Source organism: Anguilla anguilla, chromosome 8 (assembly GCF_013347855.1).
Source record: "Anguilla anguilla isolate fAngAng1 chromosome 8, fAngAng1.pri, whole genome shotgun sequence".
Classification (NCBI taxonomy): Eukaryota; Metazoa; Chordata; class Actinopteri; order Anguilliformes; family Anguillidae; genus Anguilla; species Anguilla anguilla.
In genome coordinates this window covers 20,149,076-20,175,985 of record NC_049208.1, presented here as the reverse complement: position 1 = coordinate 20,175,985, position 26,910 = coordinate 20,149,076, and the positions used below count along the sequence as shown (strand labels likewise).

Here is a 26,910-nt window from a genome sequence, read left to right as displayed (position 1 = left end):
CCAAGTGGCTCTCCATCTGGCTTTAGGTAGACACCAGCACCAGGCCAACTGTCAGCATCATCCTGTTCCACTCTACCAACCGGGGCAGAAGGTACAGCCCTCCACCCATTATCTTCCTCGCCAGGTGGAGTCTTGGAATATGGCTCCCAGGTTCATCGACTCTTCAAAATCCTGCATACTGCATCAGTCCGGTTACCTACAAACTCCTCCTGCCGCAGTTCATGCAGTTCCACCCTGCCTTCTAAGTGAGGCCCACCGCCTCAAGCCGGTAGTGTCCAGCCCCTTGGCCCTGCCCACCCAACAGCCACCACCTCCTCCGATCATCGAGGGGCAGCTCACTTAAATGGTCCACCGCATCCTTGCCAGTCATCGAGTGAGATGGCCTAGGCCCTTGATATCCTGGACCCCCAGCTCATCCGTGACCTCCGCCAACGGTGTCCCAGGGGAAGGTCGAGGGCCGTTCCTCAGAGGGGGTAATGCTCTATGCTATGAAAGGCACACAGGGGTATTGCATTGCATTCATCGCCAATCCTGACCAGTTCAGCTTATTTTTGGCCAATGGGATGTTGGTGCCAATGTCATATTTTCTATAGAGCAGGGAGGTTATTCTAGCAGTAAATTTCTATGCCTTAGCATTCCATAAGATTATTGTATAGGTTTACCTCTTGGAGGCTCACAGCATAGGTTGGCTTAGGGTGTGCTTTCCCATCTTGTTAATGTTAGTCTTGTCACAAGGTACATTTACTGTCTGATCCAGTCTCCCAATATACTAGCACACCAAACATGTAATTAATAACCACACTTGTCTTTCAAACGGTTACATAGAAAGGTTTTGATGTATCTGTTATTCTCATCAGCAAGTAAGTTTTATTTTAACCTCAAGGATGTATTGTTATTGAGTGACCCAAATCAAAAATTTAAAGATTTTTACTGGTACCTCCATACTCATTCATTAATTATACACAGGGCAGGAAGAGAAGGGAAAATCCCTCCCCTTTCTTCCAAACACATAAATTGTTGTGCATGCATGGACGTATCTGTCTTTTTTAGATCTCAGTCTTGGGTCTCTGGTCAATGGTCCCTGGTAAATCTGCTGATTCCTCTCACTGGCACTCACTATTGCTTCTGGTTACGAATTATTGCCTGTTTTTCTGTCCTGTTCTCTGTACCCGTTATGTGCTTTTGCCTGTCTGGATCTTTTGGATTGTGTTGGATTTTCGACTATCGCCTGTATTGTGGTTTACGAGACTTTGCTGATTCTGCTGCTCTGTTGTGTGATAATAAACCGCCAAGTTTTTCCCTGATTTTTCTGATCTGCTTTTGAGTGATACCCCAGAACCTGACAAACTTATTGGCTGGCTGCATGTACCTGTTGCATTTTGGGATATACAAGGAGCGACAAGCTGTGACCAGCTTTTGGTATTTTCTTTCATTCATTTATTTCACAACATAGTCAAGTTAAATGTATGCAATGTAACATTGTGATATTGTGAACTTTAAGGTTGCCTTGACATAAATATGAACATCTTTCACTGAAAATGTCATTTCGGAGGGACAGAGATCATGGGCTTTATTTATTTATTTATTATTGTTTAATAAAATAGTTGGCCTTTAAGAGTCACATTTTGTTGGATCTTTGATATTCTTAGGTGACAGACTGATTATTGACATGTATCCTATATGGTAGCATACCCATTTTTTGCATAACAGCAAATACTTGCCATCAAGGACTAATTTGATCAGAAACTATGCCTGGCTAGTACTTTTTTAAATCTTCAAATATTGAATTGATAAGTTATTTCAAGTTTGGATAAACTTTAATTAATTTCTTCAGCAGCTAGTTTTGATAATTGTGGTGACAATTGTCAGCATTGCAGTGGTGTTCTGTTCAGATTTTTTTTTAATTAAAAAAAAAAAATTAACATGTTTTGACTGAACAAAGGCTTGTTTCATCTTTCCCGTAGGTGATGAAGGATCACAGCCATTTGTATAAAACAGGGAAATTTGCCAATTTGGCAGTCATGCTTGAAATGGAAGAAGCTTATATATGACCTTGGCTCACAAACTGTCTCTATTCTAGACCAACACGCCTGTCAAGGTCCAGTCCAAGAAGTCCATAACCACAGAAGGTATTTCCTTTTCTCTTTTCTCTCATGTGATCTGGCTCTTCACTTCACCATTCATAACTGAAATGATGATAGGGGCTTGTTAAATGAAAAGCTGAATTTCAAAGTAATGTTTTATTTATATAATAATGACTATTTGGCAGACCTAAAATACACTGAAAATGGGCCTACATTTATTCTTAACATAATTGCAATATTTGAGATATAAACTTCAGTTCACTGAAATGTAAACTCAAACACAATCTGTAAACATGTTAAAAATGCATCTAAAACAGGGACTTCGTCAATCCTCCAAGATTGTAAAGAGACCTGACGTATTAACGTATGTTTGTGGACACTTGATGGCAGACAGCAAAGTTTTTCCCAGATTTTTCTGATCTGCTTTTGAGTGATACCCCAGAACCTGACAAACTTGTTGGCTGGCTGCATGTACCTGTTGCATTTTGGGATATACAAGGAGCGACAAGCTGTGACCAGCTTTTGGTATTTTCTTTCATTCATTTATTTCACAACATAGTCAAGTTAAATTTATGCAATGTAACATTGTGATATTGTGAACTTTAAGGTTGCCTTGACATAAATATGAACATCTTTCACTGAAAATGTCATTTCGGAGGGACAGAGATCATGGGCTCTATTTTTTTATTTATTATTGTTTAATAAAATAGTTGGCCTTTAAGAGTCACATTTTGTTGGATCTTTGATATTCTTAGGTGACAGACTGATTATTGACATGTATCCTATATGGTAGCATACCCATTTTTTGCATAACAGCAAATACTTGCCATCAAGGACTAATTTGATCAGAAACTATGCCTGGCTAGTACTTTTTTAAATCTTCAAATATTGAATTGCTAAGTTATTTCAAGTTTGGATAAACTTTAATTAATTTCCTCAGCAGCTAGTTTTGATAATTGTGGTGACAATTGTCAGCATTGCAGTGGTGTTCTGTTCAGATTTTTTTTTAATTTTTAAAAAAAATTAACATGTGTTGACTGAACAAAGGCTTGTTTCATCTTTCCCGTAGGTGATGAAGGATCACAGCCATTTGTATAAAACAGGGAAATTTGCCAATTTGGCAGTCATGCTTGAAATGGAAGAAGCTTATATATGACCTTGGCTCACAAACTGTCTTTATTCTAGACCAACACGCCTGTCAAGGTCCAGTCCAAGAAGTCCATAACCACAGAAGGTATTTCCTTTTCTCTTTTCTCTCATGTGATCTGGCTCTTCACTTCACCATTCATAACTGAAATGATGATAGGTGCTTGTTAAATGAAAAGCTGAATTTCAATGTAATGTTATATTTATATAATAATGACTATTTGGTAGACCTAAAATACACTGAAAATGGGCCTACATTTATTTTTAACATAATTGCAATATTTGAGATATAAACTTCAGTTCACTGAAATGTAAACTCAAACACAATCTGTAAACATGTTAAAAATGCATCTAAAACAGGGACTTCGTCAATCCTCCATGATTGTAAAGAGAGCTGACGTATTAACGTATGTTTGTGGACACTTGATGGCAGACAGCAAAGTGATGTAGTAGTAATCCACAAATGACACTGAGACATGTTTATTTACCACACGTGTAAAAAGCTGCAAAGAAAGCATATAAAACTTCTTTTTTTTTTCTTTGTCTACTTTGTAAAAGTCATTATTGTAGCTATGGAGTAGGCTTCCAAAGACAAATTGAGAAGAAACAAATATTTGCAGAAAACATCATTTGTGTATTGCTGAATATTGTATACAGATTTGGGAACATCCCTACCATATGCAGTGACCTCCACAACATTTGGGATTTTTTTTCTTGATTTGGCTGCACAATTTTACATTTGTAATCAAACAATTGGTTGAAGTGTGGTTAAAGTGCAGATTCTCAGCTTTTATAAAAGTGTGTTTTTAATCCATTTATACCTTGCTTTCTTAGTCCAGGTATAAGACCATTTTCAATATCTAGTCTTGATTCTAGGCTTTTAATTATCTTTGGAGTTTGTTATTGCCGTTTTTCAACATGAGTACCAGAGTTGTGCTAAAGCAAGTCATTACGAGAAACAAGAAAAAACAGTCAGAGACATGGGCCGTACCTTAGGTTTACATAATGACATACACCTCTACCCTTCCTCATTTTTGAGGAACCACTATGGGTGGGTAATTTCAATTTGGAGATACACCTGATGTTGGCCAAACTCACATCAGAGAGAGCTGCTGTTCTGACTGTAAAAAGCATTAACTTGCAACTTCCAAGCGTAATGGACTTACTCGCTTTTCTGTGCTCTCTGTGGGCCTTTTCTGACTAAGCTCCACTGTCCTTGGATGAAGTGGGGAACACAGACAGTATCCATGTTATGGATACAGAAGCACACTGGTGGAGTAGACCAGAGACTGCGGTGAAATCACTAATCCCCGGAAAATGTCAGGCCCAAACCCTGTAGACAGTGTAACTGAACCTCTGGCCTAAAAATTCCAAATCAGCATATTACCTGAAGTCCATTTCGGAAAATCGTAACTCACAAAATTGTGAAAACAGTTATAATTGTTGTCATGTTCTAATACCCCTTCAGGTCACCCTGAACACATTAATGAATTCAACTGAAATTAAGTGCAAGGGTGATAACATTGGGCATTTTAATCAACATTTTATATCAGCTGGGTCTGTTCTTAACTCTCCTGGAGCAAATTCTCATTGCTCAAATACTGCCTATGTTGACATGTAATTCATTCTCAGCCATAGGAAGCTTCAAAGTGGCCAGCATAGCCTGGGAGGGTTGTAGCCATTTGAGGAATTAATGTGTGGGTATACGTGTGTGTGTGTGTTTGTCAGAGGGGGGGTGTACATACCCCTCCCCCTACTGATTTTCACTATTCAACATATGCAGCTTTTTTAAGTTAGCAGTCAGGTTGCGTGACTTGAATATAAGTCAGTTAGTAGTGCATCTGAATCCTGCATCTAGGTCTGGCGTTCTACAGTTCATCTCTGGTCTTTTGGAATATTCTGCTGTCTTTTGGTTTTTGAATTTTGGTCTTGGCACATCCTTGGATCACTTTAAGAGCACGCTGTGGTTTGGTATTCTCTTTCATTCATTCCCTGTGTGATTGCAAACCTGTCCATGTTGATAACATTTCTTAATTGTTTTTAAGGTTAATTGTTTTTAACCTCGTCTTTAGATTAGACGTGAATCTATGTTTTAACGTAATTTTCTTAATTTTAATCTGGTGTTGAATCTTTTTTGGTAAAGATTGATCCAACGATTTGCTCTGCCTATCAACCAATTTGGTGATTAAATTGATAATTGATGTCTTTGATAATAATTACCAAATGAAATCAAATGCAGATGCACTTGTTTGTTATTCAGAGTGCCGGACGTCAAATGAGGTTGTTAACGATTAAAACTGGGTTCAGAAAATGTAACATATTTTACTTAATCCTCACCTTGCCGATACCCCTCAACTCATAGAGGCTCATTAAGTGATCCTTTTACTTTGTGACAGCTGCAGAGGTCTGGCAAGCTTTCAAAGCCCTTGATGTAAAAAAGTCATTTTAATCAGGAGGACAGCTACTCTTCTACAGGTAAAAGATCATTTTACAGTGGAATTCCCCTTTAAGAAAAAAGAGAGCACTATTGTGCTCTTCAATCGCTAAGGGCCTAGTAGGCCAAGGAAGACCTCTACAATGTATGACTGAAGAATTCTCACCATACTGAAGAAAAAGCCCCAAGAATTTGTGTCAGTGACTATTGTCCCCTGAAGACTTCATGAACTGCATGAACAGAACTACAGAGCCAACAGTGCAATATTCAAACCACTAGTTAACTGCAAAAATAGGATGGCTAGGTTACAGTTCATTAAGACGTACCTGAAAGAGCGCTGCAGATTTCTGGAAAAGACCAAGATGCTCTTGTATCAGAGTGATGGTTAAAGCAAAGTGTGAAGGCCAAAAGAAACTGCCCATGATCCAAAGAACCCCCCATCTGTGAAACATGGTGGTGGGGGTCTTATGGTTTTTGCATGTATGGCTGCTACAGATACAGGCTCACTTGTCTTCACTGATGATGTAACTGCTGATAGCGGCATCAGAATTCATCCTTAAGTGTGCAGAAGCAACTTGTCTGCTCAAGTTCAACCAAATGCCTCCAAACTCATTGGACAGAACTTCATTCTACAGCAAGATAATGATCCCAAACATACTGCTAAAGCAACAAATGAGTTTTTCAAAGCAAAACAATTCTAAGCAAGAAAATTATTGACTGACCAAGTCGTTCACCTGATCTGAATCCAACTGAACATGCACTTCATATGCTGAAGAGAAAGCCCTGAAAACAAGCAGGAGCTGAATATGGCCTGGCAGAGCATCGCCAGAGAAGAAACTCAGCACCTGGTGATGGCTACGGGTCACAGACTTCAAGCAGTCATCGTATGAAAAGATGACTGTTAATGTTATTCAAGGAGTACTCTTGTTTTAGGAATTTATCACATGTAGTAACACATCCTAATGTGATTTGCAGATTTCTAAATACTTCTTCTGGTCTTTTTTTCAGTAGCATTGGAGACGATGGCTGTAAACATCCCAGGGCTGATAGCTGTAGCTGTGTTTTATATGATCATTCTGGCAATTGGAATATGGGCATCCCGAAAGTCCAAGCAATTGGAGAAGAATAGCAGTGGGACAGGGACAGAAGTCACCTTGGTCGCTGGGCGAAATCTAAATATCTTTGTGGGAATATTCACAATGACAGGTGAGTGTGATCACTCCCTCAGCAAAGCCTGACATGGAAAGTAAAAGACACTGAACAGCATGTTGCATTATAAGACATTACTGTTCAAACTGACTTAGGTTGTACTTTTTTTCTCTATGATTTTTTGAAAAATATGCACTGTATGTTCCAAACTGAGCCATTACAAGTACTTAAAACATATTTGCGGAACAAACATTTTATATAAAAAAGTTATGGACTAAAAATGAGTGCCAGTTATGCCAGGGAGGAAAAGCCTCAGTATCACACAGTGAGTAAGTATTGCTTTATGAAAAGTATGTGTTGACCTGAGATAAAGTGCTATCAACAAGGTGATTGGGCTTTTCAGATTGGTTAAGAATTAACAATTCAAGTGAAGGATGCTGCATAATAAAAGTTTAAAAGGTTTGAGTGTCTGTGTTTGTATTTTAGCTACCTGGGTTGGAGGAGCCTACATCCTTGGAACATCTGCTGCTGTCTACAACCCTACAAAAGGCTTGATTTGGGCTTTAATGCCTCTGGATTTTGCACTTAATTTTTTATTAGGTAGGCACAGCATTCTGTTAACAGATAAGTTATGAAATTGGGAATACAACCAAAAGGTTGTAGGTTCAGATTTGGAGGTGAGGCTACATTTTTTTAAAAAGTGAAATACTACTACTTTACATTTTTAATGTAATTTTTTTATTTTGTTCACGTTCATTTTGACTTTATAGTTACTGACAGCAAAATGAGAAATAATCAGTTGAGGTGAAAACTTTCTGAAAGCACTGCACAAATGTCCTCCCATTGGATACCATTGTATTTCTATGGAATTGTCCACCGCTGTCTACCACCTGACAGCTATTATTATTGTTATTATTATTATTATTATTGTAATTTTAAATATTGTTTTGTTTCAGTAGTACAAATCATTTGTCTCTCCTTCTCCTTCTTTTCCTTTAGCTGGATTTTTCTTTGCTAAACCATTGAGGGGAAAGGGGTATGTAACTATGATGGATCCCTTTCAGCTGAAATACGGGGACGGTCTGACCTGTACTCTCCTGATTCCTGCGCTGATTGGTGATTTGCTGTGGGTAGCATGCATAATGGCGGGTTTAGGTAAAGTTCTTGCACTGCTTCCAATGTCCTGTGAGTGGGATATATCAAAGCATGTTTATGTAAAATTATTGTGCTGACATGCTGTCAAGGCATTTGGGTAAAGCACTGCTATTGAGGCTTGTGTCTTTATTTAACTTTGTAGCTTGTGTTGCATGTCCACATTTCTCAGCATGCAAAGCTGACAGGTCTCAAATGATTTAAGTGAAATAAGTCATTCCCGCTAGGATACATCCCACTAGGTTGATAATGTTGAATTATATGTACTGGGAATAGGACTGAGCCATAGAAAATGAACATGGCATTTGAATATAAATAAACGATGACTCAAACTACCAGTCTTATGAAAGTTTTATATGTCAAGCATGAATTCTTTATGGAAATGAACAATGCTTTAGAAGAGGAAATATTTTGGTATATGAGGTCCTTTCTCATTCATACATCTAATTATTGTGAGATGCTGTTTTGTTCTGTAACTTTGGGAAGGGGTTCACTGATGTTTGGTAGTTTAAAATTTTATCTCAGAACTCATTGCGCAAGTCTTTTCTTCAGAAGTATGCCTAGATAATGTGTCTGTGCCTGTATCATCCCATTTTGGATAAACTGCATTATTTGTTTATTTATTGGCTGGTATAAGAAACAAACAAACCGTCTACAGCACATGATATGCTCTGAGAGCTCGAGAGCTTGAGAAACAGGCAGAAAAATGTGAATTTAATGCCAAATGCTCAAATTTTCGAACTGTGATGATTTTTTTTTTTTTTGAACTGTGGTGATTTTTGAATCTAATTTTGTGATGCACAATGATTCTGTTCCAGGAGGAACCATAAGCATGATTCTGGATTTCTCGTCTTTCTACTCGATATGCATCTCAGCTGCTGTGGCTATAATCTATACGCTTCTTGGAGGAATGTTCTCTGTGGCGTACACTGATATAATACAGCTGGTGTTCATCTTTGTTAGTATGGTAAGCTGAGGGCTATCACAATATATTAAATAAATAGAGAGTAGTTAAGGTAGGTGTCCATTAATTTTTTTGTTATTGTTTTTCTACAGACCTGCTTCCAGGTTTAAAAACGTCCAATGATGAACTAAATACTAAAAATAATGAAATAACATGCCAATGTATTTTTGTTTTAAAAAATACAGAATTTGAGAATGTGTGTGTTTTTAGGTCTTAATCTCCTTTCCATGCTGAAAAATATTTTGCAACTTGTAAGAATTTTAATAACCATTTAAAAAAGTTTTATTTTTTTGTTGCAAAAGTAACTCTATAATGTAAGGAAAACAGAATCTAGATGGCTTCAGACTTTATGATATAAAATAGGAGAAAATGTGTAAAAGCTCAAGGGGGTGAACATATTCTGAAATACTGCATATTTACAAAAATGCAGGCATGGCAGGAACACCATTTTTGTGTTTGTGTGTAACAGTGGATGTGTGTTCCATTCCTGATGGTGAATCCTGCATCCACTGACATCACGCTCACAGCTTTCAATGGGACTTTTCAAGCTCCTTGGGTGGGAACACTGGAGCCAGAGGATTTGGGGCTGTGGATAGATGAATTCCTGGTTTTGGTGAGTGTAGAATCTGGTATACCTCATGGTAGCTTGGACTGTGAGTCATGTGATCTTTAGTCCACAGCCAATGTGGCATAACAACTTGCCCATAAGGCATAAAGATAAATAATAGCAGTAAGCATCCATATATTTTACCTCAACCTTCCAAACTTTTTTTACAGACATAAAATGGGATCATTAGTCTATGGGCAGTAACCATGGCTCTCAAATCTGTTTTTCATAAACCAGGCTGTTTGGGGTGTGATGTCTAACATTCCTGTTTAAAACTTCAAACTTCAAGAATGAGACAAACAAAAAGACCTTGCTGTCTTCAGTAAATACTTCAGTGAATACTTTCAAAAGTTGTTCATTTAAAGAGACCTACTGCATTTTCACATAGTCCATTTGCAGCTAAATATGACACCTACCTTCATCCTCTCATATAAGCTGTTCCAGCAGGTCTTCTCACCATACTAGCCTGTTTTCCATTTCCTATGCCCTTTCTTTCCTCAGTGATGCTCAAGAGAGGTAAATCACCCTGTGCTCTGAGGTCTCTTGCTGTTTCTGCTACTGGCTTGCAGGGGGGGAGAAAATACTCTATGTAACTTTACAGATTATTAAGACTCATGGGTTTCACATGTTTGCATTTACTGGCTGCTTATGTGTTCAGTTTGCCTGTGTACTTAAGTCTTATGCTCAGTCTTGTGAGTTCCTGTTTGTGAGTTGCCTTTTGCACATTCCTGTAGTTGCTTTTGGTTCCTGTCAGTTTTTTTTGGAATGGGTTATGGGGAGACATTTCCAGACCCACACAGCCGCAATCCAGCCCACCATGCAGAATTTTGCCAAGTAACAAGGTTTTTTGTTGTTTTGAGGACTATCACACCAGCACAGACTGAAAGCAGTACGTGCTAGGCATGATGTCACTGATTTGCATGTAACATTTGTTTTTACTTCACAGAGTCTTGGAGGTCTGTCCTATCAAGCCATGCATCAGAGAATTCTGTCAGCATCATCGGTCAGAGATGCCCAGGTCATATGTTTTGCTGCAGCAGGTTTTTCATTCATCATGGGCATTCCTTCATTACTTGCCGGGGCAGTGGCTGCATCGACAGGTGAAAATTGTTCTTTCTCTTCTTACCTTATTATCCAAACATTCCTTTATATGTGATTATTCTGCATCCTCTTTCTGTGTGTGTTTGTGATTATGTTTGTGTTTGTGCACATGCGTAGAGAGGAGGGGCATTTCGGTTGTTATTAAATTAATAAATAACCTTTTTTTTTTTCCCAGACTGGAACATGACCAGTTATGGTTTGCCATCCCCCTATGACCGTGGTGAAGCTGGTAATATTCTCCCAATAGCTCTGCAGCACCTCACTCCCAACTACATCTCCATCTTGGGGATCGGGGCTATAGCAGCCGCAGTGATGTCATCCATGGACTCTTGTCTCCTGGCCTCTGCTTCCTTATTTAGCAAAAACATTTACAAAACCATAATTAGAAAGCAGGTGAGTCTGAAATGTGTGTCTGTAGGGGAGGCTTTGGCTATGCAAGGGCACATTTCACAAAAGAGATTTGCGAGAATTTTCACACTCAGATTACAATATCTGTCAGAACTAAGACATCACTGGTAAATCACAAAAGTGCGATGACTACAGATTTGTTGCACAACCAGTTTTGATTCTAGCAAGTATGGCATTTCCTCTGATTGTGCGGAGACTGAACAGACTCCATAAAAATCTTCCGTGATCTTCTGCCCATCCCTTCGATAACTATAGAGATAATGAGTTGATCGAATAATATGCATTTCATGACATATTTCTTCACTGAGATCTTTGGTCAATCACTAACAGGAGCATGACCCAACCATTCTTGCTTCAAGCATCCCCTAACAAAAATGTAGCACATAAACATTTATTTTTCAAGTATATTTGAACTACTTAATAAAATGAAATTGGCTTGTTTTATGTATATTTAAAGTACTTCCTGTAGTATGTATGGAAACCCTCTGTATCCAGATGCATCCTTACAATGATGGTAGCTTTACGCATTGTAAATGCTGATTTCCTTCAACATAGGCATCAGGTGATACTTTTACTCACTATTCGGTCTCCCAAAAATCCTTGATGCAATTGAATTCCCATCAGGGCACCGACTAAAAACGGAAATACATTTGTGTGTATAAACGAGTACCACTTGAAAAACATACAAGTGTGAAGCCGATATAGGGTATTAGATGCTTTGGTTAAATACCCTGGGAGCACAAATGACAGTTACATTTAGAACAACTGTGATTTGTGCCATTTCTTTGTAACAGGTGACATTACTGATGGATAGCTTCTATGTGACAGTGGGAAGGTCTAATTTCAATATTACAAATAGCAAAACACCTAACGTTATTATAAATTATAAGCAATATTACGTCAACTTGGGAAACCGTTCAAATAAAATTAATTGAAATGACGTTTTTATATCACAGAATTTAATTCCAATTTAATCTGACCGCAAGAATAATTTTTCCACCTGTCAGATACCCCTTGAGATGCAAAAGTTAATGGAAAACCAAAATGAAGCATGGGGATGAGAATGATTGCCAGTTTACTGATTGCCTACACAAACGTGCTTTGCGACATGAGTTTGTGGCTTACGATTGCGATTTCTATATGAAATGTTCCAAAAAGAGCAGGAGAAATCTATCACATCACAGTTCTCAGCTCACACATTGTATGAGCTCCGGGTCTTCAAGCAAGAGTGGGGTTCTTGGATATTAGGGTGCAGCAGAGATGTGCGACAGTAGTCTAAAATGTGGGAGAAGCATACCGCCATGCTCCTGCATCACCTCTCCAAGTGTCATAAGATGTTCCACCTTATTTTATGATGAAAGCTTTGGAAATAACTCATCAGACCTCTGCATGTCATTGAAGATTCGACAGTAAATACCACATTTTCCCTGTGTTTCTCTACCTCAGGCTTCTGACAGAGAGCTGCAGTGGGTGATCAAGATCTCAGTGACAGTGGTTGGGCTGGTAGGCATGGGGATGGCCTTCATAGAGGATAGTGTGCTGCCATTGTGGATCCTCAGTACTGATGTGCTGTACACTGTGATTCTGCCCCAGCTTGTCTGTGTTCTCTTCTTCCCTGTCTCCAACGGTTACGGTGCTACAGGCGGTTACATCGTGGGAGTGGTGCTGAGAGTGCTGAGCGGGGAACCTCTGCTCCGTCTGCCCCCTGCCATCCACTTCCCCGGGTGCAGGCTAATCGACGGCGTCTATGTCCAGTACTTCCCCTACCGAAGTCTGACAATGCTGATCGCCCTTTGCTCCATTCTTCTGATTTCCTATGTGACAACTCTGCTGTTTGAAAGAGGCCTTCTGTCAAAGAGGTGGGATTTAAGCCAGCTTGGGACTGATGACCATGCACCTGATGGCTGTGATAAAGTAAAAGCTTACACTGACAACAACCAGCCTACAGCTTCAGATCAACTGCTTGACACAAAATGTTAGAGCAGGTGTTTTTTTTTAATGCATATCATCATTCTATTGATGCTCTTCAGTGAAAATTCCACTAAATTATTTAATGGGCTAGGTCATATTAGAAAAACTCTAAAAAAGGAACATTTTTCATCATTTTAGCTCATTGTTTTTCCATTTTTGTTTGTTGTTATTTGTTTCTATGCAAATTCTGTTCTCAATCCAGTACCATTAGAATACATTTTAATAAGATTTCATATTTATCAAGTATAATACTGTATGTACATCAACTTCCATTGCCATTCATGAATGACAGAAACATTAAAACAAGAAACTAGAATTGAAGTTCAACATAAATTCTTTTGAGCCAAAACCACTTCGACAAGTCCAACAACTGGAAACCCAGCTCCAACTGCCCAACTGCTTCTTTTCAGTATTAACACATCTCAGTGAAAACCAATTTCATTCATTGTTTGAGGTAATTGAAATGATTTCATTGAAGACACTGCAATATGCTCTTTGCTTAACACAAGCGGTGGAGAAGTGGACCCAATTGCAGAGTAACACAGGAAACTCAGGAAGTATAAAAAAACTCTAAAGATTTTTCTTATTTACAAGAAAAATTCAAAACAACCGGGAGGTATAGGACTTGGAAACAAACATAATAAACAGCAGGGAACACAAGAAACTAGAGAACACTAAGGTTGCTCTGTCAGTTAGCATGTGACTAGCTTAGCTGCGGTTTAGAACAGATTCAGCTAAACCAGTGCTTTCAGGGGTTTAGCACACAGCCGTGTGCTAAGTTTAACTGATTGCACTGTCAAAACAAGCATGGGTTTTGAACCACAGTTAAACTGCAGTTAAACTGGATATACTATGAAGTGACCTTCAGATCTGCCTAAAAGGACCATGTAAACATAGAGTGTACATTGGAACTGGAGAATGTAAGTGGGGCCAGGCGGTGAAGCCTAGGAAGCGAATGGAAACCTCTACTGCGCATGCTGAGTGCAAAAGCACTTGCTGCCCATTGAATTCAATGTACAAAACCAAGGTGATTTGACTGCCAAAGAAAGCATCATCAGGCAATTCTTTTTGATCACAAATTTCATTGTGTAGTAGTTTTGTTCCAGAAGTCCTGGGAGAATATTAAAATGTACATATTTTCTTATGTATTTTTACAATCTGCTTTCATATTAAATGTAAAGAACCATTTGGTAGATAATGAAGAATTCAAAGACCAAGCAAATGATAATGAGCCAGCCTGCTTTGTGTTGATCAGATTAAGGAAAAAATGATGTGTTCAACTTATTAGGAGCCTATTGATTCACATCAGTTTTTAATTTGATTAGTTTAAAAAAAATGTAACTTCTTTTTATGTGTTTGTTTGTAATATAGCACAATGAACACAACAGACCTGGGGTCAAATACAAATATGTATTTGTATTTGAAAATGTGTGTAAATGAAGTATTTTCAAATACATTTACACATGGAAATAAATACTTTATCAGCTGCAGCAGGGCTTAAGTAGGGCCACAGGCATGTGAGGCCAATCAGGTAATCAGCAGCTTGTTAAGGAGGAGCACTAAGCCACAGGTAGAGAGAGAGAGAAGACAGATCACCATCTGGGGGTTGGCTTAATCACCAGCACGTAACACCCCCATCCATGAAGACAATGGAGACATTTGACCCAAAGATAATAAATGGAATACATGTATACCAAAACCATAGATACATTTTTACCAGTACAATTCTGAAACAAAGCATATACATTTTCCCATTGGTATATCTCAGGGCAACTCCATATCACAGGGCTACTCACACTCCAGACAGCCAGTGGGCAGGTTGTGCTCTAATAGAGACAAGGCTTGTCAGCTTGACACAGTGTCTGTACCTTCTTGCTGTGGGCTATAAACACAGGTATGGCAGTTAAATGTCTAAAATGTCTTTCAAAAACACAGTTATTGTCAAACAAGCCCTCGGAGGCAAAGGGAGGGGATCAACTGTCATGAACACACAACATAGGTATTTTTTCCTCCTTTGTTTACCCCCCTGGGTAAATATGACAGTATGGAATTCTGAAAGCATGGGCTTCACAGATGTATTTCTTGCACTTGCTGCACATTGTGTTTGTCCATACAATCCTTTTTTGGGGGACAGAAATGGCATCACTGCCTTTTACCTGAATGGTGTGTTTCTGGCCAGAAAACGTAAGTTTCTGTTTCTGGCTGGAAAACATTTCTTGAATTTTCTCACAAGAACTATAGTTGGGGGTGGGATGGCTAGATGGGTGGTGCATGATAGTTTTGTTTTTTAGTTAGAGCATGAGCACACATTCTTTCTTTCTCACCGTGTGTGTGTGTGCGCACGCGCACACATCAGAACAGGTTGCACCTGGGAAAGTTTTTTCCTGTTCTCCTGTATCAAATTGACCTCACAAACGTCTTTTTTTTTTGATTGTTCATTTTCACTTTTTTTTTTTCATTCAGCCATGAATGGGATATGTCTTACTCTCAGGAACACAAATTCACCCGGCGTACGTACTTAAAACTGTAGGGTACAATTAAGTGAATATCACCCTGTTAGGGACATAATAGATCTGTATCTGTAAATACTGATGGTACATGCAATATCTTTATAATTTTTATGAGACTACATGTTCATTATCTCCGCCAGGCGCGAGCCTGGAGGGGATTATGCATTCGGTCGTGTGTGTGCGTGTGTTTGTGTATCTGTCCGCAGCTAATATTGCATACTACTGGGCCGACCAATGCAGGCCAAGGATCTGAATTCTCGAATATTTTGCAAATCGGTCAATGACAAGTAATTTATTTGAATTAATTTCCATCATTGTTGTCCATTAAAATACATTGAGTTCTAACTCCTCACATTGAATGAATGCTTTCAAAAGAATCAAGCATACTGGCATGATCACAGACTAATCTATCTAATAAAAGTTCTGCTCTCCTACTTCGGGCAAGCACAGAAAATGACATACCCTGTTTTCAGAAATGGAAGACATGTTTACAATACCATTGTCACCAAAAAATAATATCTTCTGACTTCAAAGTTAGAAACACTCACATAATATCAACCAGAGTATTTAAAAAATATCAGGAAGCAATATCACAATCAAATTAAATGAAAATTGCAACCTTTCTTCTGTTTACATGTAAAGAGTTTCCATGATTGTAGAAAATTAACCAGTTGAGCTAAGAATCATTCATTACATCAAAATGTATTATATACACAAGTTTCAGTGAAAACGCCAAAAGACAATGTGCCCTTTTAAGAGAAAAAAAGAAAACAGTCCAGACTTAGGGAAATACTAGAAAAGGAACAATTACCATACAAAAATTAATATCGCTTTAACATGGGATCTAACAAGTTGTGTCAAGTAGTTGATCTGAAGCAGCAGGCATGGTGTCATCAGCTTTTTCTTCAGCACCACTAGTTGCATTATAAATCCTGGACTGCACTGCATTCCAGCTCTTTGGCAGGAGGCCTTTTTCAAATAGCAGTGATGTCACATAAGAAATCAGAAGAATGGAGCAAAGGGAGATCAGCATTGCCAGTGTCCGACAGGGGAAGTGCTGGACATAGACCCCGCTGATTAGCCTACAACCGGGGAAGTGGATGGCAGGGGGCAAGTGCAGCAGAGGTTCCCCACTCAGCAGTCTCATCATCACTCCCAGGATGTAACCCCCCACAGCACCGTAACCGTTGGAGACAGGAAAGAAGAGAACGCAGACGAGCTGAGGCAAGACCAGGGTGTACATCACATCAGTACCCAAGACCCAGAAGGTCAGAACATTGTTCCCTAAGAAGGCCAGCCCCATTCCTACCAGCCCAACCACTGTCACTGAGATCTTGATCACCCACTGCAGCTCTCTGTTAGAAGCCTGAAACAGGAACACAATAAACACAAAAAAGAAAGTTTATGTGTTATGATGACACTACAATTTATATTAGAATTGACGTTAATTACAGGCTTAGTCTGCTGCTCATGTGGTTTTGTACAGATCACTTCTAGTAATTTCTAAGAGCTCACCTGCTTTCTAATTATGGTTTTGTAGATGTTTTTGGTAAATAAGGAAGCAGAGGCCAGGAGACAAGAGTCCATGGATGACATCACTGCTGCTGCTATAGCCCCGATCCCCAAGATGGAGACAAGGTTGGGTGTGAGGTACTGCAGAGCGATTGGAAGAATTTTACCAGCTTCACCACGGTCATAGGGGGATGGAGAACCATAACTGGTCATGTTCCAGTCTGGAAAAAAGGACAGTTTATTAAATAAATAATGCATAAACCTCTAGTACACGTATGGACAAAACCTCGCTCGTATTCTTGCTCGTATTCTCATACACACAAGTGTACTAGATAATAGGGTAATAGGGTAAGAAGGGAAAACACTTATCACCTGTTGATGCAGCCACTGCCCCAACAAGTATTGAGGGAATGCCAATGATGGATGAGAAACCAGCTGCAACAAAACATATGACCTGTGCGTCTTTGGACGATGCTGCAGAAAGAATTCTCTGATGCAAAATTTGAGAAGCCAGACCCCCTAGACTCTGAGGAAGAAACCAAATATAAAATTACTCAAAAAGTATATTTTCAACAGGGAGACAGTGCTACCCATTCATAGTGAGAAAAAAATGAAGCTTTTAAATTCATAAAAAGGATTAACAAAGTGAATTTCCAATTTCTTCCAATTTCCGATTCTTCAAGTTGAGTTCTGTTAACAGGGGGTGAGGGGACAAGAAAGACACAATGTCTACACTGTGACAACCATTTTAAAAAGCAAGAGATGGACATAAATTTGATAGAGTTATGTGTGTGTGGGGCGGCGGGGCGCAATTATCTTAGCTTTGTCTGAAGGGAGGCTCACTGTCTCATACCAAACCCCCACTCTATAATAACATGTATAATTTAAGCAAAACAATCCAACCAGCAGCATTGGCATTGCACAATCAGCATATTCCCAATAACAAAAAAGCAACCTTTGTTCTTGCATATAAAACGCCTATTTTTATTGAGTGCTCAATTAAATCCCAAATCTCAGCAAACCCCATAGTACAGCTACAAACAGTTTATACTTTATTACAGCCACCAAACTTGTCTAGCTTGCATGCTGATAATGAGCAAATCCCAGCCTGTAACTTTATTCACCTAACACTCTTCCAAACCCCTCTCTCTCCAACTCCAATCTGCCGATGTGACACTGAACATTAAAGCTGCTGCTTTGTTCAGACAAGAATGTTCCCTTATCCATATGCGCATGAATGTGTTTCATTGTACATAATTGCCTAATATTGGTGGACGGCTTTTACAATTTTTGTGAACGAGAAATGGCGCTCCCCTGCATTCAAGAACAGTTAGAGCCCTATAAAAAATTTATTTGCATCCAATAGGGGAAGACTGTGGATTTATTTATAGATCATGCATGCTTTACTCTTGTATAGCCTGCATGTCTTCTGACCTGTAAGAGCTTACCAAAACCAGAAAATCATCAAGCCACAGACCCAGATTCTCTGGTTCCAATGTTCCCACCCAAGGAGCTTGAAAGGTCCCATTGAATGCTGTGAGTGTGATATCAGTAGATGCTGGATTCACCATCAGGAATGGAACACACATCCACTGGTTAAACACAAAACCAGGTGTTATTGTGCTTTTCATGAGAATATAAGATTATGCACATACTACAGTGCCAAACTTATCGGAACGGTAGTGAAATTAATTATAGCAAAAATAGATATTTTTGCTGTACAGTTACCATACTTTGCATCGACAGACAGGCTCAGTTTACAGTTGAAGTCAGAAGTTTACATACACTTAGGTTGAAGTCATTGAAACTCATTTTTAACCACTCCACAGATTTCATGTTAGCAAACTATAGTGTTGGCAAGTCAGTTAGGACATCTACTTTGTGCATGACACAAGTAATTTTTTCAACAATTGTTTACAGACAGATTATTTCACTTTTAATTCACTGTATCATAATTCCAGTGGGTCAGAAGTTTACATATACTAAGTTGACTGTGCCTTTAAACAGCTTGGAAAATTCCAGAAAATGATGTCATGGCTTTAGAAACTTCTGATAGGCTTATTGACATTATTTGAGTCAATTGGAGGTGTACCTGTGGATGTATTTTAAGGCCTACCTTCAAACTCAGTGCCTGTTTGCTTGACATCATGGGAAAATCTAAAGAAATCAGCCAAAACCTCATAAAGAAAATTGTGGACCTCCACAAGTCTGGTTCACCCTTGGGAGCAATATCCAAACACCTGAAGGTACCATTTTCATCTGTACAAACAATACGCAAGTATAAGCACCTTGGGGCCACGCAGCCGTCATACCGCTCAGGAAGGAGACGCGTCCTGTCTCCTAGAGATGAATGTGCTTTGGTACGAAAAGTGCAAATCAATCCCAGAACAACAGCAAAAGACCCTGTGAAGATGCTGGAGGGAACAGGTACAAAAGTATCTATATCCACAGTAAAACGAGTCCTATATCGACATAACCTGAAAGGCTGCTCAGCAACGAAGAAGCCACTACTCCAAAACCGCCATAAAAAAGCCAGACTACAGTTTGCGACTGCACATGGGGACAAAGATCTTACTTTTTAGAGAAATGTCCTCTGGTCTGATGAAACAAAAATTGAACTGTTTGGCCATAATGACCATCGTTATGTCTGGAGGAAAAAGGGTGAGGCTTGCAAACCGAAGAACACCATCCCAACCGTGAAGCACGGGGGTGGCAGCATCATGTTGTGGCAGTGCTTTGCTGCAGGAGGGACTGGTGCACTTCATAAAATAGATGGCATCATGAGGAAGGAAAATTATGTGGATATATTGAAGCAACATCTCAAGACATCAGCCAGGAAGTTAAAGCTTGGTTGCAAATGGTCCTTCCAAATGGACAATGACCCAAAGCATACTTCCAAAGTTGTGGCAAAATGGCTTAAGGACAACAAAGTCAAGGTGTTGGAGTGGCCATCGTCCTGACCTCAATCCAATCGAAAATTTGTGGGCAGAACTGAAAAGGCGTGCCCGAGCAAGGAGGGGTACACACCTGACTCAGTTACACCAGTTCTGTCAGGAGGATTGGGCCAAAATTCCAGAAACCTATTGTGAGAAGCTTGTGGAAGGCTACTCGAAACGTTTGACCCAAGTTAAACAATTTAAAGGCAATGCTACCAAATACTAACAGAGTGTATGTGAACTTCTGACCCCCTGGGAATGTGATGAAAGAAATAAAAGCTGAAATAATTAATTATTCTCTTCTATTATTCTGACATTTCAAATTCTTAAAATAAGGTCGTGATCCTAACTGACCTAAGACAGGGAATGTTTACTAGGATTAAATGTCAGGAATTGTGAGAAACTGAGTTTAAATGGATTTGGCTAAGGTGTATGTAAACTTTCGACTTCAGCTGTATATACAACAATACTGACAGCCTGCATTGCAAGTTAGCTAAAGCTAATTCCACTTTGACTAGTAAATATTTCCTGAAAGGTTGCTGCTTACCAAACTAACAAAGATGAACACCAGCTGTATGACATCAGTGTACGCCACAGAGAACATTCCCCCGAGAAGCGTATAGATTATCGCCACAGCAGCTGAGATGCAGATTGAGTAGAACGATGATATATCCAGAATGATGCCCATAGTTCCTCCTGGAATAAAACCAGTGAGAATCATGACAAGATTGATACAAATTTCAACACATCCTTTGGACAGTTGCTATTGCACTCACACTTTAGCATTTGTTTCAAATGGTGTGTATTATGGTGGTAGTGTGCTAGAGGCAGTGTTTATTTTGTGCTGGAGAAAGAAAGACTGGGATTTTGACTGTCCTGGCTACGGGATCTCAGAGCTCAGGATAACCACCTCTTTGTAATGTGAATATTTAAATATGTACAAGCCAGCACACCTTTATATATACACAATGTGAGACCTACACAGCCTACTTTTTAAATGCAATCCATTTATACAGTTGGAGTTGCCAACAGTTAAGTGCTACACCTCTGGTAGATGTATAAAACACTGTATGTGTATACAATAATGCAATAGCATGCTGTCCATAATAAGGAGACGGAGCATCAGTTAGTGCTGCTTCTACAGCATTGCAGCAGGTTCATGATCATGTGTACCAATCAAATATGTATTTAATAGCATGACAGAAGATGACCTTTATTTGAGGAGCATATAGCCAGTATAGACAGTAAATTTCCAAGAACAGGGTTGGGAAGTCCTGATATACACCATGTGAACAGTCAGTGCTGGAACTTTACCTAAACTTGCCATGATACATGCTACCCACATCACGTCAGCAATCAGTGCAGGAATCAGAAGAGTGCAGGTCAGAGTGTGCCCGTATTTCAGCTGGAAGGGATCCATCATAGTTACATACTTCTTATCCCTCATGTGCTTGGCAAAGAAAATACCAGCTGGAAAAAAGGAGAAAGAGGCCAGATGTACTAAATGAATGGGGTTTCATACCCACAACATCACCCGCAAATGCATATTAGCATGTGAGGACATTACAAAAGCAGACAATGAGATTTGACTGTAACAGAGAAGTGTGAATGATTTGTACACTTACCGAAAAATATTTATCTAAAATATTTTAAATTGTAATGAAGGAGTTTAATTGGATACAGTTGTTTGAAGTAATGTCCAAAGAAGTATCAACTTTCAACCTCTTTAATAATTTTTTCTTGATTAGTGAGCATGGTAATCACATATGTAATTACATGGCAAGTAATTACAGTTGATTGCAGTATGCATTCATTTTATGGAAAGAAGGCATGTTATGACATTTTTCCAGTGTACCATACTGACATGGGTTTAACTGGGTATCAATTAATTGTACAACTCCTGCTGGTCCTAAAAGATGTATTTGCATGGACCAGCAGGGGTGTTTACATCAGATTATGCATGATTCACCAATGATATAAAAGACATCCACTCACAAAAGTGAAGACTGGGAAATTTGTAATATTTAGTGTGGACTATCTACTTTTTAAAAATTCTGTGAATGCAATTACTGCAACACAGATAATGGCCACTTTTAAGGGAACATAGAATTCAATCAAACCCTCCAGATTAATCGGACACTGAATCTTTACAAGGACTACCCTTACTTATCATATTTAGATACAAAGACCAGAAGTAAGAGGTTCATACCAATATGTTGCTAATTTCTAGTATGCTAAAGTCATCTATGTGTAGCTACACTGTTTTCCCATAGTTTGATATAATTTGCAACTGAGAACAGGAAATAATAATATTAATAATAGGATTCCATAGCTTCGCTGTTTGGACCCCTAATAAAAAACAAACAAAAACAAGAGGATTCCAGCAGCAAAGCTGCTTGGACCTCTAATTAATCTTTAATTAACAATACATTAATTCATGTATTATTTTAAAAATAATAATAATAATAATTATTATTATAATTCATAATTGAGCCAAATACGAAAACTGTTAGTTCCCCGCTCTCCCCAACCACATCCTTTCATTTTGTTCTGATTTCTGAACAGATGTCAGAGTGAGGAAAGCAGTATATTCTAAATGATGCATTAACTTAATCCATTATCCTTGTCTTCCATTGCAGCGGTAGACTATGGAAATTCGGAATTTAAATTAAAGAGAATGAAAAGAGGTAATTTGACCTGTAAAGGGGTTCAAGGCTTCAAAAGGAGTTAGTTTCAAAATGGGGGAGAAAAAACTAGAAGCCTTTACATTGAAGTGCATTTTAATACAGCATGATGATGACTGAAGCAATTTAGTTCATGCATGACACACTGCCACCATGAGCGACTTACACAGATTTGCATATGGTTAACATGTTCAATGGTACAATGGAAGCACCTCAACTGGGAAGTGAACTCAACCTTTGAGTTGCAGGCCTAACCATAATACTATACTTCTTTCATCATTTAAAAAAAAAAAAACATTTGAATATCATTTAAATATGATGTACATTTCTTGTAAGTAGCCAATACAGGCATTCATGTATGCATAATTGCTCAATACACCCCACAGTATATATAAAAAATTATCATAAAAACATAGAAACTCATAAAAATAAAACACACACTTACCTATTAAAAAGTTTACTATGTATTGCAAAGGCATTAAACCCCAAACCAAGCCTTTTGTAGGGTTGTAGACAGCAGCAGCAGTCCCGAGAATATAGCCTCCTCCAACCCATGTAGCTGTAAGCACACACACAAACATGTATGCACACACCTGGTTGACAGTCTCATAAAAGCAGCCATTTATATTTACATATTTACAGTAACCTAAAAAAATAAAAATAAAAAACAGTGCAGCATCAAAAATCGTATTTGTATTATTCATTATTCTCATGACAAATTCAGAAATATGACACTGGAGCTACAATTTTTGAAACCACCACTTTTGAAAGAACCATTTACACCTCTGTCCTAAAATTCTGTTAGCTACATTACCTGTTTTTCCATAATCCTTTTTTAATTCAATGTTATTCTTTTCTGCAAAGTGAGAGAGTCAAGACACTCACCTGTCATTGTGAAAATTCCCACAATGGTATTTAGATTTCGCCCAGCGACCAGGGTGACTTCTGTCCCTGTCCCAGTGCTTTTCTTCTCCTCTTGCTTGGACTTTCGAGATGCCCATATTCCAGTTGCCAGAATGATCATATAAAACACAGCTACAGCTATCAGCCCTGGGATGTTTGCAGCCATTGTCTTCCTCTCCTGCAGCTGAAAAAATGTTGAGTTACACTGAGTGACATTTGGGCTAATTTGCAACAAGCTGCTAAATTAATGTGGATATTGTATGCTTTGGTTATTAGGTGAAAATGAACTTAAATGTAAATTTTGCCTGAATTTAATAGGTGACAATATGAAGATAATTGCATTAAGATCATCTAACAGAATAGTTAACTTTCTTGATTATTCCAGTATTTGTGTATGTTTTAGATTGGCACAAGAAATATTTCTTAAATATTCTAAATTTCTTCTGAAACATTATGAATAGTTAGTTATTAATAAATGCGACTTGGCAGTATATTGTATCTTATATCTATTAGTTCTAATCTGCGTGCTTAATATACTTAATATTAGTAATAATATATTACTTAATATTAGGCTACCTTAACCATTTAATAAATTACCTGACTTGCCGGTTTTAAATGCAGGTTTATGACCTTGCTAGCAAGCTGTTATACCTGGCTAAGATTAGCAAAACAATTAAAGAATGAGTAAGAGCAGCACATTAGTAGCTAATATGAGACAGGTATGAAGGTATGAAATTAACAGCGCAAGGTTAATGCAATGGCATCAAAGGGGGGAACTACAGTTTGGTTATCCCTCCTGCACCCTAATGGTATGGGCACTGGCAGCCACAGAACCATAGTAAAGCAAATATCCACAATTTATTAAATCACACCAATTTAATATGGGCCACAAACAGGCCGCAAATTTGAGGTCAGCGCCTGCGACAGACTCATTTCTGGCAGCAACACCAGCCATTCCTTTATCAGCGCTCAGGGTAATAAATGGTGGTAAACTAAAGGGAGCCTCACAACCTCCCAATCACTCATTACACAGTAACCCACATCATATATATATATATCGGCCACTTCATTAGATACACCTGTTCAACTGCAAACTGCACCCGTTAAAATATCTATGCAAATATCTAATCAGCCAATCACGTGGCAGAAACTCAATGCATTTAGGCATGTAGACATGGTCAAGACGATCTGCTGAAGTTCAAACCAAGCATCAGAATGGGGAAGAAAGGTGATTTAAGTGACTTTGAACGCGGCATGGTTGTTGGTGCCAGACAGGCTGGTTTGAGTATTTCAGAAACTGCTGATCTACTGGGATTTTCACGCATAAACATCTCTAGGGTTTACAGAGAATGGTCCGAAAAAGAAAAAATGCCTGGTTGATGGCAGAGGTCAGAGGAGAATGGCCAGACTGGTTCGAGCTGATAGAAAGGCAACAGTAACTCAAATAACCACTCGTTACAACCGAGGTATGCAGAAGAGCATCTCTGAACGCACATCAAACCTTGAAGCAGATGGGCTACAGCAGCAGAAGACCACACCAGGTGCCACTCCTGTCACCTAATGAAGTGGCCGGTGAGAGAGAGAGAGAGAGAGTGTGTGTGTGTGTGTGTGTGTGTGTGTGTGTGTGTGTGTGTGTGTGTGTGTGTGTGTGTGTGTGTGTGTGTGTGTGTGTGTGTGTGTGTGTGTGTGTGTGTGTGTGTGTGTGTGTGTGTGTGTGTGTGTGTACATAGGACGGAGTGTAGCACAGTGGGTAAGGAACTGGGCTTGTAACCGAAAGGTCGCTGGTTCGATTCCCGGGTAGGACACTGCCGTTGTACCCTTGAGCAAGGTACTTAACCGAAATTGCTTCAGTATATATCCAGCTGTATAAATGGATACAATGTAAAAATGCTATGTAAAAGTTGGGTAAGTCGCTGTGAATAAGAGCGTCTGCTAAATGCCTGTAATGTAATGTAATGTACTGTGTAATCTAATGCGGATACGGGCCAAAATAATATCCGCTGATAAACCATGTTGATCAATTTGATCTGCTAAGGATAGCATTGTATCTCAGAACCCACCGATGTCTTCCATATTGTCCGCACAATCCAACAAAAATCCATCTCGACTCTAGAGCATGGATGGTTTATCTGACCACCCCAAGCTCTCTTTAGTACAGTAGTATTTCTGGTGCTGTTGCTTTGGTTTGAATCTGTGAGATAACCACGCCCCAATCATTTGAATATAACAGATGGAAATAAAAAGAGTTGGGAAATAAATTTGTCATTCGGAAATAAAAGTCCCCTGAAATAAATAAATGTGAAATTATGAAATAAAAGTCCCCCAAAATAAATAAAAGTAGTCCTTTGAAAAATGTCATTTTTAAATAAAAACCTATTTATTTATTTATTGAATTATATTGACTCGTTTATATATTTTTATACAATGGCTTGTCTGAATACTCGATTCTGATTGGTCCAAAGGGTGTGTATTATTTCTCAGTAAAGGGACACCTCAGGCCTTTTAACATGCGCTACAAAATCCAGCATTCCAAAGCAGTTAAAACAGCAACATTATTCTTTCGGTTTTCAATTGTTGTTATGTCCCCTCCCCTTTTCAGTGTCCAATTTTGCAATTGAAGGCAATTTTGAATCACGGTTCCAGTTACTGGCTTCATTTAGGAATGCCAACAGTCCGGCAAAATACGGAATCGTCCCTTATTATGACAGTAGAATAGGCGTTCCGTATTTAAGTCATGACTACGGGATGCATTTTCATCCGTATCTTTGTAAAGGATTACGTTTGTAGTAGGCTGTTATGAATACAATTCAATAGTTAGCTAGCTAGCTAGCTAGCTGAGATAACAAGCATGCTGTAAGACCATTCTGACCTAAAACCCAGAATTTTAATATTGGCTAGGTGGCAAGTGATGGCGAAACTATCATAAAGCTAACTGGCATTCAAACCCGGTTTCAGAGCCATTCAAACTCGGCTTCGCCTCGCCGCATCACCAGCCCTGTCGTACATTATTTTCCAATAATGGGACAGAATGTCATGGTTTATTCCTTACATATTTACATTTATGTATATATTTATGTATTTATTGCCTCATTTATTTATTTCAGGATTTATTTCATAGCCATATTTATTTATTTATTTATTTAATATTGACTTAAATGGCCTTCCATAGTTAGCTAGGTCAGGCCTATTTTCAACTCAATCCAACAAAAATCCATCTCAACTCTAGAGCATGGATGGTTTATCTGACCACCCCAAGCTCTCTTTAGTACAGTAGTATTATGTATAGCAGACGTTTGCTTATCTGAACAGCAATAGGTTTCCTTTTTTTGTTGCCATTTCCCCCCCAATT

The 26,910-nt window shown here is 38.8% G+C and overlaps 2 protein-coding genes across 7 annotated transcripts; one reads left to right on the top strand and one right to left on the bottom strand.

Moving 5' to 3' along the window:
* Positions 1–387: 387 nt before the first annotated feature.
* Positions 388–13,258, top strand: LOC118233157 (high-affinity choline transporter 1-like). Of its 6 annotated transcripts, none has more exons than XM_035428539.1 (13): positions 394–473; positions 1,337–1,419; positions 2,081–2,129; positions 2,527–2,609; positions 3,270–3,318; positions 6,673–6,870; positions 7,300–7,413; positions 7,813–7,968; positions 8,784–8,932; positions 9,399–9,542; positions 10,483–10,636; positions 10,813–11,030; positions 12,492–13,258. In XM_035428539.1, exons 6-13 carry the CDS (start codon positions 6,687–6,689, stop codon positions 13,023–13,025), a joined length of 1,653 nt encoding a protein of 550 aa, XP_035284430.1. In that variant the 5' UTR covers positions 394–473; positions 1,337–1,419; positions 2,081–2,129; positions 2,527–2,609; positions 3,270–3,318; positions 6,673–6,686; the 3' UTR covers positions 13,026–13,258. The 6 variants fall into 6 exon arrangements, with proteins under 6 accessions (XP_035284427.1, XP_035284428.1, XP_035284430.1 ...); XM_035428538.1 differs by having other exon boundaries at positions 1,326–1,419; XM_035428536.1 differs by lacking the exon at positions 2,527–2,609 and having other exon boundaries at positions 388–473; positions 1,326–1,419.
* Positions 13,259–15,788: 2,530 nt separating this feature from the next.
* On the bottom strand, positions 15,789–23,849 carry LOC118234452 (high-affinity choline transporter 1-like). Its single transcript, XM_035430989.1, has 8 exons — positions 23,544–23,849; positions 23,104–23,217; positions 21,289–21,444; positions 20,522–20,670; positions 18,487–18,630; positions 17,411–17,564; positions 17,042–17,259; positions 15,789–16,892 (listed from the first exon to the last, which is right to left on the bottom strand). The coding sequence occupies exons 1-8, from the start codon at positions 23,725–23,727 to the stop codon at positions 16,371–16,373; spliced, it is 1,641 nt and encodes a 546-aa protein (XP_035286880.1). The 5' UTR covers positions 23,728–23,849; the 3' UTR covers positions 15,789–16,370.
* Positions 23,850–26,910: the final 3,061 nt, after the last annotated feature.